This window comes from Eptesicus fuscus, chromosome 21 (assembly GCF_027574615.1).
Source record: "Eptesicus fuscus isolate TK198812 chromosome 21, DD_ASM_mEF_20220401, whole genome shotgun sequence".
Taxonomy (NCBI): Eukaryota; Metazoa; Chordata; class Mammalia; order Chiroptera; family Vespertilionidae; genus Eptesicus; species Eptesicus fuscus.
In genome coordinates, this window is record NC_072493.1 from 45,110,006 (window position 1) to 45,129,688 (window position 19,683).

At 42.6% G+C, this 19,683-nt stretch overlaps 1 protein-coding gene across 1 annotated transcript; it reads left to right on the plus strand.

The window, feature by feature from the left end:
• The first annotated feature begins 11,398 nt into the window (after window positions 1–11,398).
• On the plus strand, window positions 11,399–17,864 carry LOC114227355 (zinc finger protein 160-like). The gene is made up of 2 exons (XM_054711153.1): window positions 11,399–13,048; window positions 17,849–17,864. The coding sequence occupies exon 1, from the start codon at window positions 11,399–11,401 to the stop codon at window positions 13,040–13,042; it is 1,644 nt and encodes a 547-aa protein (XP_054567128.1). The 3' UTR covers window positions 13,043–13,048; window positions 17,849–17,864.
• Window positions 17,865–19,683: the final 1,819 nt, after the last annotated feature.

Sequence of the window (19,683 nt, forward strand, 5' to 3'; positions counted from 1 at the left end):
CATTTATTTTATTTTTTGATGACCTCATTTAATCTATCTGTTCTTTACAACTTTCCTAATACCCATGGATTTACATTCCATTTTATTAAAGAACTTTGCTTTTCTAAATATTTTTTGCTTTAATTTATATTTCATAAGTTCTTGGAGATTTATTAACTCATTTCGATTTTTGCCAGATATTCTTTTTGTTAATGTTAATCTTCACCTGAGGATGTTTTTCCATTGATTTTTAGGGAGAGTGGAAAAGACAGGGAAAGACAGAGAGAAACATTGATGTGAGAGAAACATTGATTGGTTGCCTCCTGCATCAGATATGACCAGGGCTCAGGCTGGGAAGGAGTCTTCAACCAAGGTACATGCCTTTGACCGGAATCAAACCTAGGACCCTTTGGTGTGCAGGCCTATGCTCTATCGAGAGCCCAACCAGCCAGGGTTCGGTAGATATTTTTATCTTTGAATATATCTCCATCATGTTTATTTTAATAAATATTTGGTTATTTCTAATAAAGCAGGTACAAACATTTCTGTATAATTCTTCTTTTTTTTTAAAAATATATTTTATTGATTTTTCACAGAGAGGAAGAGAGGGATAGAGAGCTAGAAACATCGATGAGAGAGAAACATCGACCAGCTGCCTCCTGCACCTACCAGGGATGTACCCGCAACCAATGTACATGCCCTGACCGGAATCGAACCTGGGACCCTTCAGTCCGCAGGCCGACGCTCTATCCACTGAGCCAAACCGGTTTTGGCCATTTCTGTATAATTCTTTATGTGGATATAAGTGTTATTTACTTTTGTCAGTTGGTCATCCCCTGAAGGCTTTAGGTGTGCAAGAGGGCACATGCCAGGCTGAGTGACCCCCCTGAGTGCATGAATTTCGTGCACCAGACGTCTAGCTTAAAAATACTCTATAATTTTGTCATTCTACCTCACTATTGTTCAATTGTATTTTTGCATGAATTTAAGGTGAGCCTTTTCCACACGTTTTAAATGCTTTTATTGTATTAAAATAATATGACTTTATATTTTTTCGTTTATAATAAATATTTTAATTTGTTTATAAAACATTTTCATTGATTTGATAGACCATGGGAGAGTGAGAGATAGGAACATGAATTTTCAGAGCACAGCTGGCATGACTCAGTGGTTCCTCTTGGACCTATGAACCAGGAGGTTACAGTTCCATTCACAGACATGGAGGATGCCTGGGCCCCGGTTAGATCCACAGTGTGGGGCATGCAGGAGGCACCTGATCAGTGATTATCAGCATTGATTTTTCTCTCTGTCCGGCAGTTCCATACTAAATTTCTTGAGGAAAGTCCGTACTGATTTCCACAACGGCTGCGCAGTTTGCATTCCCACCAGCAGTGTACTCGGGTTCCCTTTTTTCCACATCCTCCCCAGCACTGGTCCTTTGTTGATAGCAGCCATTCTAACTGTGGTGAGGTGATATGTAATTCTTGATTTAATTTACATCTCTTTGGTGATCAGTGACTTTGAGCATTTTTTCACATGTCTCTTGGCCATCTCATCCACACTGCAGCCCAGGCAGAGCTGACACTTCGGATGGAATCAGAAGCAGATGCTCTAAGTATGAGAGTCTGTTTTGTGACATTAACTTTGTGTAATGGATTCAATGGAGGCAGGTTAGAGACTTAAGCAACCTTCCCCACTACATAAGGCCTGAAGGAGAGACATGGAAATGTGAAGAAACAATGCCTGTTATTCAGAAAGCAGGTCCTAAAGAAAAGTATGCAAAACCAGCAGCTAAAGGAAGCCACGCAGGTGTGACAAACGAACTTGCCCTGGAAATCACCTCCCCTGAAGGCCCTGGAGGACCCTGAGTATACTTGGTGTGCTCTTGGTCTATTTGCCTCCAAATGCATTTCTGGAGTTCCCAGAGGAAATAAAAGGATCCTGCTCTTGGAGCCTAGGAACTACATTACCCAGAAGGCCGAGCATGGAATGCCACCAGGCTGAGCCAATGAAAGCTCAGAAAAGACGGTTTCCTTTGTCCATTTCTGGGGGCGGGACTAGTCCTCCGGGCGGGTTTTGTCTTCTGTCAGGTCTGTCAGGCGGTCGGGAGCTGCTGGTCGCAGGGTCCCGTGGAGAAGGCAGGAGAGGGGTGTGCCCCGCCTCACAGCCCATGGGGGGCGCCTGCAGGGCGCTCACAGCTCACACTTGGGGTTGAAGCTCCCAGTCGCTCCCTGGACCGCGCCGGGCCTCGGACCGGCACCGCCATTCCCTGGGCGGCTGCTGCTCCCGCCGCTCCCGCCCCGCTCGGCCCCCAGAGAGCAATGGCGGCGCCCGCGCTGAGGAGCTTCGCTGAGGTGAGTTCCTGTCCCCCAGGCCCTCACCGCCTCCTCACACCGAACAGGACCGCCCGGGTGCGGGCGCCTGTCACGTCCTGAGCTCAGTCCGCGTGGAGGACCGTGAGGAAGGCGGAGGGGAGGGAGGAGCATTGTGGCTTCTGAGGCACAGCCAGTGCAGGGCGGAGAGGACAGGGCTGACTGGCATCTGAGGTTCCCTGAGGGTGTGGGCTGTGAGGATTGGCGGACAGATCAGAGGCTGCAGGGAGGACGGCACAGCCTCATCGGGGCCTTTCGGGCTGTGGGGTCCCTCAGAGGCCGGGGGTGGTCCTGGACCCGGCTGGGAGACAAGCTTCTCTCCATGCCATGTGCCAAGTTCATGGGAGAGTCCAGCGAGGTCCAGTGTCATTGGAGCAGGAAGGGGGCAGAGCTGAGGGAGTGAACCTGGGGACTGAAGATGGGAAGAGGTTAAAGGTTACCCAGTGGTGTGCACATCTGGAGGAAGTGTGAGCTGATGGTCCCCGGGACCTGGTGTGGGGACATAAAAGCGAAGCATAAACCCAGGCTTGGCTGTGTCTTGGAGGCATGATCTAGGGGACTGCAGTGGGACTGCTTGGCGGGAAGGCTGGGGCCCTGCAGGCATCGCCCAGACCTTCAATGGCATTGCTCTCCCCTCCCCTCCCCCAATCCTTCCCACCCACCCCAGCTGCTCTGCTGAGGGCAATCCCAGTGAGTAATGGGACTGTGATGAGAGAGCAGCCTGCACTGGCATTAGGGCCTGGTGTCCACACTAACCGGGTGCCCTGGAGGAGGTTGAGGGGGGGAAGGTGTGTAAGGAGAAGGAGTGGGGGTTCTCAGAGAGACAGCTCTGGTGTCAATGGTCTCCATTCTGACAGGTTGGCGTCACCTTTGAGGACATTGCCCTGTACTTCTCCAGGGAGGAATGGAGCCTCCTTGATGAGGGTCAGAGACAGCTGTACCTGAATGTGATGCTGGAGAACTTTGAACTTGTATCCTCGCTGGGTAAGACCCTCACTGTCACCAGTGACCTGGACTTGGCTTTGGGATTTCCCAGGTCCCATCTCCCAGGGTGTGCTCTGTCCTCCCATGTAGACTGTGGTTCTACTTGATTTTCCAGTTTCCTGGATAGTTGCTGTCCTGGGGAGGTGGGTCTGTTTCCGCTGCTCCCTTCTATTCCTGAAGCCCCAGTTCTCCCCGCTGTACTACGTTCACAGGGAAGGACTTGGTAGTGTTGCATGAAGCTTACGGGATTCTACCTTGATTGGTGAGGAAAGCATGTATAGTAATAAAAGTGTAATGTGCTAATTAGACTGAACAGCCAAACGACCTTCTGGACGAATGACGTCCTTCCAGACAAAGCCACCAGGGCTGAGGCAGAGATTGTTAGGGGTGATCAGGCAGGCAGGCGAGCAGTTATCACGTTACGCACCCAGCCTGTTTTGTGGTCTAGACAGAAAGTATAGTGTCACTCACCAGTGACTGACATGGCATTTAATGTGTTAAGGGTGATCAACCAGGCAGGAAGAGTGGATAGGGATGATCAGGCAGTCAGGCACGCAGTTAGGAGCAATCAAGCAGGCAGGTGAGCGGTTAGGAGCCAGTGGTCCTGGATTGGGAGAGAGAGCAGGTGAGGCTGCGAGGCCTCTTCCCCCATTCATATTTCCGTGCACCAGACCTTTAGTTTTCTATATTTCTGTTAGTCATTTGTATCTATTTTTTGAAGAATTGTCTCTACATCCTTATCCTGTTCATTAACTGTATTTTTTTGGTGAAAGAGTCTTTTGACTTTCTTATATATTTTATATATTAATTCCTTACTACATGCAGGAGCACCTATTTTTGAAGATGCTTAATTGTGCTTCGAAGATATTGCTCCCCACATCCACTTTTCTACACAAAGTCCATGTTTTTGGCAACCCAGCATTCAGCAGGTCTAGTGCCACCATGTTTCTGGCAAGCTCAGATGCTTGTTACTAGTGCTCAGCAATAAAGTGATTTTACTGAAGTTATATAGAGTTTGCTTTTGAGACAGAGTCATTGCATTGTTATTAGCCTGCACTATAGTATTAACATATCTTTATTATTCCCTGGGAACTCCACCTATTTGTGTTATTTCCTTCCATATCGGCATTATGCGCTTTATTGTGCTGAGCAGAACCGAATCCACAATATCTCCAAGCTTTTTCTTCATACGATTTTCAAGTATTTTCTCCCATCCTCTAGATTGCCTTTCATTTAATTTTGCTTATTGTTGTGCTGTGAAGACGCTTTTTTTTTAATTTGTTGCAGTGTGGACTGTTTATTTCTTGTATTTTGCCTGTGGGTTGGTGTCACATCCAGAAGCTCCTGTCCAAAGCACATCTCCAAAACTTTTTCTCTAGGTTGTTCTAATTTTAACTTTTAGTGTTGACATTCAATTCTGTCATGCAGATTGAGTTAAATTTTATCAGTGGTGTCCAATTTTTGTTGTTTTACTTGTGACTATCGATTTTTATGAGCACCATTCAATTAAGAAACTGTCTTTCCTTTTTTTGTGTGTGTTTTGCAGCTTTGTCAGAGATTACTTGAAAGGATGTGCCTAGGTTCATTTCTGTGTTTTCTGTTCTGTTCTGTTAATCTTTGTGTCTATATTTCTCCAGCCACACACTGTTTGTTTGCTTTCTCTTTGGAATAAGTTGAAGTCAGGAAGTGTGATGCCACCAGCTTTGTTCTCACTCAAGATTGCTTTTGCTATTCGAGGTCTTTTGATTCCATACATTTCAAGATTCTCTTTTCATTTGTTTGTAAGGTACCTTTGGAGTTATTGCGATTTCATGTAATCTGTAGATAGCTCTGTGTACTATAGCTATCTCCACCATATTTCATTTTCAGATCCATGAACACAGGTTGTTTTCCGACTTACTTTCATTTTCTTCCATTCCTTTCATCACTGTTTTGTAGTGTTCAGTGTACACATGTTTTGCATTTAGGTTAAATTTATTCCTTAGTTAGTGTTTTTTGGTTTGTTTTTTATTCTATTGTAAATTTGACTATCTTCTTTATTTTTCTCTCAAATAATTTATTCTTAGTGTGTAGAAGTGTAACTAATGTTTGCAAGTTTATTTTCCATCCCGTAACTTTTATGGTTGTAATTCTCTTTTTTCTTTTATCTTCCCTGAATACTGAAAATACTTCTTTCCTTTTTTTTTTTTTTTTTTTTTAGAGAAAGAGAAAGGGAATGGGAGGAAGACAGAGAAAAGAAGAAAGATAAACATCAGTTGGTTACCACCCACATGTGCACCTAATGAGAGCAGGACCTGGGTTGCCTGTCCTTGACTGGGAATGGAACCCCTGGCCCTCCAGTGCACAACTCGTCACTCTCATCAGTGAGGCACACTGGCTAGGGCCATTGATTTATTCTTTAAATTATTAAAAAGGAATATATGTGTATGTATGTGTGTGTGTATATATATATATATATATATATATATATATTTATATTTATTTCAGGGAGGAAGAGAGGAAAGAGAGAGAGAAACATAAATGATGAGAGTCTTGGATAACCTGCCTCTTTCACGACCCCCAGTGGTGATTGAGCCTGCCACCACTGCAGGTAGCCTGACATGGAATTGAATTGTAATCTCCTAGTTCATGGATTGATGCTCAATCATTGAACCATGATAGGCATCCTTTATTTATTGATTTTAGAGGCAGGAAAGGAGACAGATAAAGAGAGGGAAACATTAATCTGCTGTTCTACACATCTATGCATTCACTGGCTCTCCCTTGCATGTGCTCTGATGGTGGATCGAACCTATAACCTTGTTGCATAGGGACCACACACTAATCAGCTGAGACACTTGGCCAGAGTTCTGAATTTTTTTTATTAATTTCAGAGGCTTATAATGGGATCTTGACAAGTTTCTCTGTGGATGGTCATGTCATCTGCTATCATCTCTTAGGATGCATTGGCTTCGTAGGGATAGGTGTAATATCTTTTCTTTTATTTCTTTTTGAACTTATTTGAGGCTTGGTTTTTGTTTGTTTGTTTGTTTTGGTTTTTTATTGCAGCTAAAGGATTGAAAAGTTTTGTATCTTTTAAAAAGATACGTTTTTGGTGTTCCTTTCTTTAGTCTTGCCTCCCTTTGATTAATGTTTGTTCTAATATTTATTGTTTCATTTCTTTTCAACTTTTGGGTTTACTTTACTGTTGTGTTTCTAGTTTCCTGAGGTGCCAGGTTATGTTCTTTGAGATCTTTTCTGATAATGTAGGCATTTGTCCCTATAAAATGTCCTCTTAGATTTACATATTCTGAATGTTATACCTAAGCTTTGGTAGGTTGTCTTTTTATTTACTTTGTCTCTAGACTTTTTTGAGTTCTGTTTTGTGTTTGGCTACCTTGAAATTATTAGGTATTTATTTATTACTAGAGGCCCAGTGCACGGATTTGTTCACTGGTTGAGGATGTTGCTTGCGGAGATTGGCTCACTGTTGGAGGACCGCTCATCCTGGTCAGCCGAGTGGCTGTGGACCTGCCCTCTGAGCTCCTGCTGAATGAGGAATTTAATCTGAGCTGATATTTTGGGATAATGTCAAGGGTAAAGGCATGTTCTGTGTCTTTGAGGAACCTGGCAGAGTGTTTGCACCCGAAAGCCACTCAGTTAATGCCCTTGATATGTGAGGCCAGGTTGATGATACCATCGGGGATGTTCAGAACAGCCTTGCTCCAGGATTAGCCACCAGACAGCCTCCCCAGGGGGTCCACAATTATGTCACCTATTGCCATCCGCCTATACCAGCTCCATGCATTCTTTCTAGAACACACCTTAGAGGGCCGGCATCAGCTGGTGGGGTCAGGTCAGAGTCTGGATTGTCTCAGCTATTTGATGGGTGCTGAGACTCGGCCTCACCTTGGGCCTGCTAGTGGCTGCTCCTGCTATGGGAGCACACTGACCACCAGGGCATAGCTATCGTTCTGGTCATGCCACCATTAGGTCACTGGGCTTTTATATATATAAATTCCTTTCACATAGGAAGAGAGATCGGGGGGAAGAGAGAGAGAGAGAGAGAGAAACATTTGTGTGAGGGAGTGCCAGGGCTAGCCTGACGGTTGAACCAGGCTGAGGTAGGGAGGTGGGAATTAAGAAAAGAAAGACAAGAAATCGGGATCAGGCGGACTACGAGTCATTGAGAGACTGCAGCAACTTTATTAACTATGTAATGCCTTTTATACACAAATACTGAATGGGAGGTCAACAAAGAGGCATGTACTCTCTGTTCCTCTTAATCTCTAAGATAAAGCAAGGAGCCAAATTCTCGGTAAATATTTACAGACTTCTGATAAGCTATGAAAGGTCGGTCTCATTCTCATTCTGCTGACAATAGGAAAGTGCCATCAAAACAAGTCAGGGAACATTCTGTGTGGGTAGGGGCTGAGCTTTGTCGGCCCCTTCGGGTCAAGGACCATGTCAGCTTACACCTGGTCTACAACAGATCCCCCTTCTTTATTTAATTTTAAGCTACTAATAATAAAAGTAAAATTTAAACATTAATAATAAAGCTCTAATATTAAGACAATTGTAAACAATACCAGTGCAAAACTAAACTACATACATGTTATCATTTTCAAAATTTGTCAAGAACAAAACTGGCTATTAAATAATAACAAAACAATAAGAGAGAAATCAAAACTATGGACATGTTAACATTTTTAGCTGCTAAATGAAAGAAAGTCTCTTGTGCTGGTGATGTATACTTACTCAGAGTCCTTGGATTTGGCTGTGCAAGACTTTGTAGAAGACTGGCAGCTAACAGATGCTAGCATGAGTAGGAATATGGTTGAAGAAGTAGCTTCAACTTCTTGCTTTTCTGCAACCTGCTGTACTTTAATCATTAACTTCTTCAGATGACTCTATGTTGGTACCTCAGTCCCTTGCGTAGCTTTCACTTTTCTTCTTCCTCCGCTTTGCTGTCATTATGGCAGTACTTAGTCCTTTTGAGTGAAGGGACACAGGAGGTTGTCTGAGTCCATTGTGGCAACACACATAACACTCCGGCACCTGAATTGGTTGTATTGCTCCTTCTGAAAAGATATAAAACACAACCTCTTCCCCACTTTATTACTGAATCTGATAAAACTCTTTTCTGGTTTATGCTTTCTTCCACCTAGCTGACTAGGTGGAGGCTATTGTACAGTAGGCCTGATGCCTTTCACCTGCTGTACGATCCTCTGCATCACAATTCAAAAAATGTTTAAAGTATAAAGAGCAGGACTGAGCTTCTCTTGAGATGACACATAACATCTATCTCCCCCTTTTTGTTTTAATAAATGATTTTAAGAGTACTATTGGCTCTTTCTACACCTGAGTGACATTTATTTTGCTAGATTTGATTAGGTTTAAGTCCTTGGGGATTTACCCCTAAACTTGGTACAGGAAGGTGGATAATATACTGAGGACATTGATTCCAAAAAGCCATGGAAATTGTCGTTCTCAAATAACATTTTATTTTATTTTTTAATATTTTATTGGTTTTTTACAGAGAGGAAGGGAGAGGGATAGAGAGCTAGAAACATCAATGAGAGAGAAACATCGACCAGCTGCCTCCTGCACACCCCCCACCGGGGATGTGCCCGCAACCAATGTACATGCCCTTGACCCCGAATCGAACCTGGGACCCTTCAGTCCACAGAACGACGCTCCATCCACTGAGCCAAACCAGTTTCAGCCTCAAATAACATTTTAAAGACTGAACATTAAATGAAAAGTTCCTCTGAATTAGTGTGCCCTATTGTAGCTGTTTCAACAATTTTTGCTATACTTACCACATAAGCACTATTAGTATAGGTTGATGGGCTCCGTAGTAAAATCTGTTAAGGTATAAATAAGAGCTTGTATTTCTACTGAAATATAAGGGGTTTGAAGGACCTTTGCTCCCCTGCTGCAGTACATTCAGCCTTTCTAGAACTGGATCTATCTGTAAAAATGGTTAATGCCTGAGGTTTAACTTTTTTTTTTTTAATGTAGAAGTTAATACCATACTCTGTGTTAAAAATAGAGCAAGCCCCTAAGCCAGGGGTCCCGGTAGAATACAAAATATTAAACATTTTAACTTTTATGTAGAAGGGTATGTACACATGATCTGGAAGTATGCATACCGACCTTCCTTGCCCTTGGTCCTGGGCAACCTATAGCAATATACAGCTGCTAACTGCTAGCTTGGCAAGGAGTCTTCACTATTTTTATTTCTGGACTATTTCTCCTCTCTTCTTGTGGGCCATTGCCTATTCTGTGGCTGGAACAGTTCTATCAGGTCCTCTCTGGGATCCGTTGTTGCAGGAATCCACATGGGCTTTTCTGGAAATATATAAACATATTCTCAACCAAAGGTTAATGAAGAAATCTTTTCTATAAATTAGACTTGGGATCCTTTTGATTTTTGTCTAAATGATTTCCTTTGGCTTATTTTGACACTAAGATTTTATGGGTGTCTTGCTGTTAGCATTACAAATGAAAATTAGTTTTCAAAGTAAAAATTTTTTCTAGATGTAATTTACTTACAGGATATTTTTCTTACATAATATTACTCCACTATCCCCCTTTTTTAAATTTAATTATTAGGAAGCTTTTGGAATAATTTTAATATAGTCTTGATAACTTTAAATTTTACTTTTCTGTACAAAAATATGACTGCTTTAGGTTCATTGCATGTTAAGCAATATTACTATGAGATGAACTATTCACTTATTTCAATTAGCCAATTTAAATTAATGTGAAAACAATACTCTAACAATAATCTTAGTTTACACTGTAAATATTAATGCAAAGGATTATTTTGCATCCTGAGAAAGCCCTGAGTATTCCTGGTGTTAGGTTGGATTTAGATATAGAGCAGCTGCTGTCAGCCAAGTCTCTTTCTGCTATCTGGGTCCCGATCTAAGCTGGGCCAAGTCTCTGTTGCCTGGGTCCCAATCTGAGCTGGGTGTGGGAAGCAAAGCAGCCATGGGGGCAGGAGACCTCCCTCAGACAGGGCTGGAGTTAAGGCCTCTGCAAGGTTGGGGGGTGAGGGTCTGTGCCCCACCTCTATTGACCCCCAAGTTCTCCCCTAATGGCCCCTCTGCGACTGTGTCTGTCTTAGGTTGTTCCTTCCCTGAGGAATCTAACCCATCTCTGGCTAACCAGCCATCCTCCGGAGCCAACCAGGGTGATGTGAGGTTCAGTTCTGTCTCCTTGGTAGCCTAAGCCCCCGTGGCCTCCACGGTCGGCACTGACCACATATCTTGGGGAACCCAAGTTTCTTCTTCAGGGAGGGCCCAGCTTACACCATTGGGCAAGAGACAGATCCATGGTTCCAGCCACCACAAGGCTTTAACCTCAGCATGAACAGAAAGTTCAGGCAACAACTGTGGGAGAGTCCCTCTTGGCAAAAAGGGCAAGAGAGGCCAGTGTAGAATGCTCAAGTGCCTTCCAGGTGTCTTAATTTCTTCCATGTCCATTTTAAAATTGCTGCTAAACATTCAAAGAATTAGTTTGAGATTAAACCTTTATCAGTGATAGCATTTGCAAATATGTTCTCCCATGATAGGAAAACAATTTTTGCAAAAATAATCTGATTTCATAAGATCAACATGTACTTCACCAGCGTTTCCTTTTGTTCAGGTTGCTGCTGTCGAGCAGAGCATGCAGAGGTACCGACGGAACACAACGCTTCTATAAGAGTGTCACAGGCCAGGAATCGCAAGTTAACCTTGACTTCCCAGAAGAGTCATCCCTGTGAGAGCTGTGGACTCGTCTTGAAAAGGATTTTCCACTTGACTGAGCTGCAGGGAACACAACATGGACAGATACAGCTGAGGTGCGGGGCATGTGCAGAACAATTTTATTTCAGTGCAAAATGTCACCAGCAGCATGTGAGAGAGAACACTTTCATTGGGAGTGTGGAGAGGATGTCACTTGCAAAGATCTGCAATTTCAATGTGTCCCAGAATGATTTCACCTGTGGGGAGGTTGGGCAGGGCACACTTTCCTGGTCAGGGCATCTCCACCTAAAAGCTGATCAGACCAGGGACAGGCCAAATGATATTTCCATGGATGGTTTGATGTTTCAAAGGAGAAAAGATTTTTACACCAGAAAAGAATGTGAGGAAAATCCTGGCAGCAGCAATCTTCGTCATCATCAGAGATTTCACACTGGAGAAAAGCCCTATAAATGCAGTGAATGTGGGAAAACTTTTACTTATTGGAGTAGCCTCCATTATCATCAAAGTTTTCACATTGGAAAGAAGCCTCACAAATGTATTGAATGTGGGAAATATTTCACCAGTGACATTGACCTCCATTGTCATCAGAGAGTTCACAGTGAAGAAAAATCTTACAAATGCAGTGAATGTGGAAAGTCTTTTACAAGTAGCACTAGTCTCCAATATCATCAGAGAGTGCACTCTGGAGAAAGGCCTTATGAGTGCGATGAATTTGGAAAATCTTTTATCACTCAGTCTCAACTTCATAATCATCAGAGAGTTCATACAGGAGAAAAGCCTTATGAATGCAGTGACTGTGGGAAATCTTTTACACGTAGGTCTTCCCTTCGTAAACATCAGAGACGTCACACAGGTGAAAAACCTTATAAATGTAGTGAATGTGGAAAATCTTTTACGACTAACAGCTACCTTCGTAGTCATCAGAGAGTTCACACTGGAGAAAAGCCTTATAAATGTAGTGAATGTGGAAAGTCTTTTACAAGTAGCACTAATCTCCAATATCATCAGAGAGGGCACACTGGAGAAAGGCCTTTTGAGTGCAATGAATGTGGAAAATCTTTTAAGTCTGTGTCTCAGCTTTATGATCATCAGAGAGTTCATACAGGAGAAAAGCCTTATGAATGCAGTGAATGTGGCAAATCATTTTCAAATAGGAAGAACCTTCGTAATCATCAGAGACTTCATACAGGTGAAAAGCCTTATAAATGCAGTGAATGTGGGAAATCTTTTGCTGAGAGCACTACCCTTCATTGTCATCAGAGAGTTCATTCAGGAGAAAAGCCTTATAAATGTAGTGAATGTGGAAAATCTTTTTCAAGCAGCAATGGTCTCCAATATCATCACAGAGTTCACACAGGAGAAACGCCTTATAAATGTAGTGAGTGTGGGAAATCTTTTAAGAGTAGCAGTGGCCTCCATTATCATCAAAGTTTTCACACTGGAAAGAAGCCTTATAAATGCAGTGAATGTGGGAAATCTTTTGTCACTAGCAGTGACCTTCATTATCATCAGAAAGTTCATTCAGGAGAAAAGCCTTATAAATGTAGTGAATGTGGAAAATCTTTTTCAAGGATCGATGGTCTCCAATGTCATCAGAGAGTTCACACTGGAGAAAAGCCTTATAAATGTAGTGAATGTGGGAAATCTTTTAGATGGAGCAGTGGTCTCCAAAATCATCAGAGAGTTCACACTGGAGAAAGCCATTATGATTGCAATGAATGTGGAAAATCTTTTAACACTCAGTCTCAACTTCATAATCATCACAGAGTTCATACAGGAGAAAAGCCTTATAAATGCAGTGAATGTGGGAAATGTTTTGCAAGGATCTATGATCTCCAATATCATCAGAGAGTACACACAGGAGAAAAGCCGTATAAATGCAGTGAATGTGGGAAATCTTTTAGATGGAACAGTGGTCTCCAATATCATCAGAGAGTTCACACTGGAGAAGGCCATTATGAGTGCAATTAATGTGAGGTATGACTCAGGCATATTTCTTAATTTGCTCTCCACATAAAAGTCCAAATGTGAGAAATCTCTTAGGAGTGTAGGAAATGAAGTTTCTTAGATAGGACTTAACTTGTGAATCCTCATTTTTCTGAATTGTATCTCATACATGTTCTCACCTATATTATGTAAAGTTCCCATAAGTGTTTTTGCTGTTGTGTGTGTTTGCTTTTATGTTGGAATACTGTGTAATTATGTTGCACTTTCTAACATACAGAGATGTCCTACCAGAGCTATGTCACTGCATATTTCTGTTGCTGAAGGTATTTCACCTGAATCACCTATAAGGCCCCTACAGAAGTCATCAGTAACCATTGCAGTGAGTGGGACCCCTTTCAATGCAGAAACACTGATCTAATTGTTGAACCAGACTGCAGCCTATTAGATGGAATCATCTTCATCTAAACCTGCACCCAGAAATTTTTTTGAGGAAAAAACTACAGGAGTGGTGTGTACACAGATCTGAGAGACTCCAAGCCTATTTATCTTCTGTGAAGCTGTCATTGGCATTGCTTATAATGAAGAGGTTTTGTGGATTCCTGTACCTTCTCACATTTTCCCATCAGAGCCATTGATGCTCTGGCAGGAGAACAAAAATGAAGCCAAAGGCTGTCTTTTTTCCAGGGATACGGCTTTTTAGACCCAGGCAGCATTCCAGTGGGTTTGGGTGAAAGTTCTTAATTGTTGTATTTTCTGTCACTGAGATGAGACTCTTGCCCAGAGAGCATAAGAATTTGGATTGACAGATGAGTTGCCAAATCTGTTGTTCCAAAATAGGTGAATGGACATTTGTTTTATCTTGAACCATTCTTTTAACAGCTGTAATGAGTAAATTGCATGTGTTAAGTATAGTGTTTCATAAATCTTGACATGTGCTTGAAACTGAAACCATCATTATACTCATAATACTGACCATATCAGTCATTGTGTATTTGTTTCATGACCTCATCTAATCTCTATCTGTTCTTCACAACTTTCCTAATACCCATGGATTTTTACATTCCATTTTTTTAAAGATCTTTGCTTTTTTAAAGTATTTTTCTGCTTTAATTTATATTTCACTAGATGCCTGGTACACAAAATTTGTGTACTCGGAGTGGGGTGTTCCTCAGCCCAGCATGCGCCCTCTCGCAGTCTGGGAGCCCTCAGGGCAGGAGAAGCTCCTGCCACCGCTGCTGCACTCGCAGCTGTGAGCCTGGCTTCTGGCTGAGCAGTACTCCCCCTGTGAGAGCTCACTGACCACCAGGGGACAGCTCCTGTGTCAAGCATCTGCCCCCTGGTGGTCAGTGTGCATCATAGCGACCGGTTGTTCCGCTGTTCAGTCAATTTGCATATTAGCCTTTTATTATATAGATAAAGTTCTTGGAGATTTATTAACTCATTTCGTTTTTTTGCTAGATATTCTTCTTGTTGATGTTGTTAATCCTCACCCGAGGATGTTTTTCCATTAATTTTGAGGGAGAGTGGAAAAGACCGGGAAAGACAGAAACATTGATGTGAGAGAAGCACATTGACTGGTTGCCTCCTGCATCAGCCATCACCAGGGCCCAGGCTGGGAAGGAATCTGCAACCAAGGTACATGCCTTTGACTGGAATCAAACCTAGGACCCTTTGTTGTGCAGGCCTATGCCCTATCCAGAGCCAAACCAGCCAGGGTTTAGTAGATATTCTTATCTTTGAATATATCACCATCATGTCTATTTTAATAAATATTTGGTTATTTCTAATAAAGCAGGTATAAACATTTCTGTATAATTCTTTATGTGGATATAAGTGTTATTTACTTTTGTCAGTCGGACATCCCCCGAAGGCTCGTGGAGGAGGGCACAGGCCGGGCTGAGTGATCCCCCCTGAGTGCATGAATTTCATATACCGGACGTCTAGCTTAAACATATTCTATAATTTTGTCATTCTACCCCACTGTTGTTCAATTGTATTTTTTGTAAGAATTTAAGGTGAGCCTTTTCCACATGTGTTAAACGCTTTTATTGTATTAAAATAATATGATTTTATATTTTTTTCTTTATAATAGATATTTTAATTTGTTTATAAACATTTTTATTGATTTCCTAGAGCATGGGAGAGACAGTGAGAGATAGGAACATGAATTTTCAGATTACAGCCGGCATGACTCAGTGGTTCCTCATGGACCTATGAACCAGGAGGTTACAGTTCCATTCACAGTCATGGAGGATGCCTGGGCCTCGGTTAGATCCGCAGTGTGGGGCATGCAGGAGGCACCTGATCAGTGATTCTCTCTCAGCATTGATTTTTCTCTCTGTCCGTCTGCTTTGAACTTAGGCTCCCTAAGCAGAGACATTCCCAAGACAGTTATTTCTCACTCCGAGATGCCATAAACATCTCTGTCTTCGGGAGCATTTTTATAAGAAATAGGATCTATAACAAGCACCCATATGATTGTCAGCTGATTTCTTAACAGAAACTATGCAGGACAGACAGGAGTGGCAAGAAATACTCTAAGTGATGAATAGCAAGAACCCACAACCAAGATTACCAGCAAAGCTATCATTCAGAATTGAAGGTCAGATAAGGAGCTTCACAGATAAGAAAAAGCTAAAGGAATTCATTACCACCAAACCAATATTATATGAAATGCTGAAATGCATTCTTTTTTTTCTTTCTTTTCTTTTTTTTAATATATTTTATTGATTTTTTTATAGAGAAGAAGGGAGAGGGATAGAGAGCTAGAAACATTGATGAGAGAGAAACATCGACCAGCTGCCTCCTGCACACCCCCTACCGGGGATGTGCCCACAACCAATGTACATGCCCTTGACCAGAATCGAACCTGGGACCCTTCAGTCCGCAGACCGATGCTCTATCCACTTAGCCAAACCGGTTTCGGCAAAATGAAATGCATTCTTGATGAAGAGGAAAAAGAAGAAAAAGGAAAAGATAAAAATTATGAACAACAAATACGTATCGATCAACAAGTGAATCTAAAAATCAAGTGAGCCCTGACCGGTTTTGGCTCATTGGATAGAGCGTAGGCCTGCGGACTGAAAGGTTCCAGGTTCGATTCCGGTCAAGGGCATGTACCTTGGTTGCGGGCACATCCCCAGTAGGGGGTGTGCAGGAGGCAGCTGATCGATGTTTCTCTCTCATCGATGTTTCTAACTCTCTATCCCTCTCCCTACCTCTCTGTAAAAAAAATATATATATATAAAAATCAATAAAAAAATAAAAATCAAGTGAATAAACTAGGGGAAATAATGAACAACATAGACTGATGAACAAGAACAGACCCAGAAACAAGGAGGCATGGATCAGATTGTCGGGCCTCGGGGGGAGGGTAGGGAAGGGTGAGGGTAAAGGGGGAGATCAACCAAAAGACTGTGTGCAGGCATATGAGCCTAACCGGCGGTTAAGGACAACAGGGGGGTGGGGGCATGTGTGGGGAGGTGGGTGGGATGGGAATGGGGGGACGAGGACAAATATGTGATATCTTAATCAATAAAGAAATTTAAAAAAAAATCAAGTGAATAAGAAATCTGAACAGAATAAACTGGTGAATTTAATAGAATCAGGGGCATAGAAAGGGAGTGGACTGACAATTCTCGGGGAGGGGGGAAGCAGTGTGGGGGGTACGGGAAGACACTGGACAAAAATCGTACATCTATGGATGAGCACTGGTGGGGGCGGGGGTGACAGAGGGTGGGGTGGGATCCAGGTGGAGGGGAGCTATGGGGGAAAAAAAGGAACAATTGTAATAATGTGAACAATAATGATTTATTAAATTTTTTTTAAAAATTGCAGAAAGCCACCCATTGTCTTCAGTATCAGAGAAGTGTAAACAAGGATCCCAGAATGCTGGTGAACCTTGAGCGCATGTCAAGGGACAGAGCTATGTACCAATTACTTAGTCCAGACAATGGGGGCTCAAGCTATTTCCTGACGAAATAGTCTCAGAGAAAATCTTTCTAATATTTACCTGCCTAAGAGCTAGATGTGTATCCAAAATTGAATAAAAGTTTGGTGAGGCCGAAACCAGTTTGGCTCAGTGGATAGAGCATCGGCCTTCGGACTGAAAGGTCCCAGGTTCGATTCCGGTCAAGGGCATGTACCTTGGTTGCGGGCACATCCCTAGTGGGGTGTGTGCAGGAGGCAGCTGATCGATGTTTCTCATCAATGTTTCTAACTCTCTCCCTCTCCCTTCCTCTCTGTAAAAAATCAATAAAGTATTTTTTTAAAAAAGGATTAATTATTTTAAAAAGTGAGAGAACAGAAGGAAATGCTCAAGGCTCAGGTGACTTTGTTTTGTGTGTCTGTGTGTGTGTGAGTGCATGTGTGTGTGTTTAATTCTCACCAGAGGCTGTTTTTTCTTCCTTTCTTTTCTTTTACCCCTCCATTTTCCCTCTGAGATTCTGCACTCTGTTTCATGCTTCCATGTCTCTGAATCCACTGCATTCAGCAATTTATTTTGTTAATTAGATTCCAAAAATGAGTGAGTGTGTATGACACACGTCCCATGTGATTCAGGGTTCAGGCTCTGAAGGAGGGACAGCTCCCAAATGAAAGAGCAACACAAGAAACAATAATTTGGAAATATTGGGGGACCAGGTGGGTGCTCACCTCCAGAGGAAGGACTTCTTGTGGGCTCCAGTCTTGCCACCCTTTTATTCAATTTTGGGATACACCTATAGCCCTTAGGCAGGCAATTTCCAGTAACAGGCAGATTAAACTAACAATAAACAACAAAGAAAAATAATAATCAATAGGTAAATATCCAATAATTTCCTTTTCAAACAGGTTGAGCCCTGACTGGTTTGGCTCAGTGGATAGAGCGTCGGCCTGCGGACTGAAGGGTCCCACGTTCGATTCCGGTCAAGAGCATGTACCTTGGTTGCAGGCACATCCCCAGTACTGGGTGTGCAGGAGGCAGCTGATCAATGTTTCTCTCCCATCGATGTTTCTAACTCTCTATCCCTCTCCCTTCCTCTATGTAAAAAGTCAATAAAATATATATTTTTAAAAACAAGTTGAATTTGCAATGATCGATTCTGGAGACGGGATGCTCGAGCCTTTCCCTGGACCACCACTTATAACACATTTTATTCCCCACTGTTACAGCGGCAGCGAGTGAATTTGCTGGAGAAGTGCCTGACCCCGCATTCTGACATGCTCGAATCACTTTTGTGATGGTACTATTTTTTCCCAGAGGCGTAAGGCATTTCTAACAATCAGCATTGGCATTTTCATCAGCTAATTGCTGAAATAAAATGTCTCCTGCTGCTGAGCTTTTTCAAGTTTTGACCCACTCTTTCTCAACATTCAAGATCTAATGTACCTTCTTCAGGAAACCAAGGGTTATGGCTATGTTCTCTAATAACTTCAAGCCAAAACTAAGAGAATACCTTCTGAAACTAATTAATTAAGCATGCAAACCAAAAGTCTACAATAAAATTTCTCACTTTTTAACCAAATTCTGCCCCATTAGCCTGGCTTTGAAAATATGTTCCCACCCTACTTACAGATCGCAATTTCTGCAGCTGATCGTGGCCTTTGCTTACAGTGAAATTCCCCACCCATATGGTGAAATCTTTTCCCGCACCTATCTGGTAAACTCTTCGGTTTTTGCTCTAGGTGAAGTCTTCTCCTCCAGACTTTTGTCATTGAGGCGCCAGATGTGAATTCCCACATCCCGTGTGTTTCAGGGTTCGGGCTTTGGAAGAGGGGCCACACGCAAATGAAAGAAGAGATGAGACAAGAAACAATAATTTGGAAATATTGGGGGAGCAGGCGGGAGCCCAGCTCAAGAGGAAGGACTCCGCTTGCGCTCTGGACTCGCCATCCTTTTATTCAATGTTGGGATACACCTATAGCCCTTAGGCAGGCAATTTCCAGTAACAGGCAGACCACCTTATAGGTCAGTAAATAGTGGAAAGATTTATTCAGACTATTTGGGCAGGAAATCGCTTCAGTCCCCATTGTCTGCACTAATCGGTCCATATCTCTGGCCCTTGCCAGGGATTCAAGGATCATCAGCGTTCCTGGATCCTTGTTTACACTTCTCTGATAGTGAGGACAATGGGTGGCTTCTTGCATCTCCCCTGTTTCTTTTCATTAGTAATTTTTTTCTTTTTTTTAATATATTTTACTGTTTTTTTACAGAGAGGAAGAGAGAGGGACAGAGAGTCAGAAACATCGGTCAGCTGCCTCCTGCAACCCCCCACTGGTGTGCCTGCAACCAAGGTACATGCCCTTGATCGAACCTGGGACCCTTGGTCCACAGGCCGACGCTCTATCCACTGAGTCCTTTTAATTTTTGAAAGGTAAATGCCATATGATGGGTTCAAGTCCTTTTAAGACTCTTCCTTCTGCATCTGAAGACTAGAATTAAACATTTGAGGACAAAAATTAGACAAGCAATAATGGTTATGCTGAGAGGCAAATGAATGAGTCTGTAGTAAGGTTCTTTCTGGGCCAACAGTATTTTGAGCCCCAATTTTAATATCCAACAGTTCCTTATGTGTACATGCTAGCAGTGATATGCTAGTTCTGGATGGTGTGTGTGCCCATCCAGACGTGGCAATGCAGGTCCGACCTTCTCTGACTTGGTCCTGGGCAACCTGCAGCGACGCACA

Coding starts and splice junctions, on each gene's coding strand:
- LOC114227355 (XM_054711153.1), top strand. CDS start 11,399: ATGGATGGTTTGATGTTTCAAAGGAGAAAAGATTTTTACACCAGAAAA.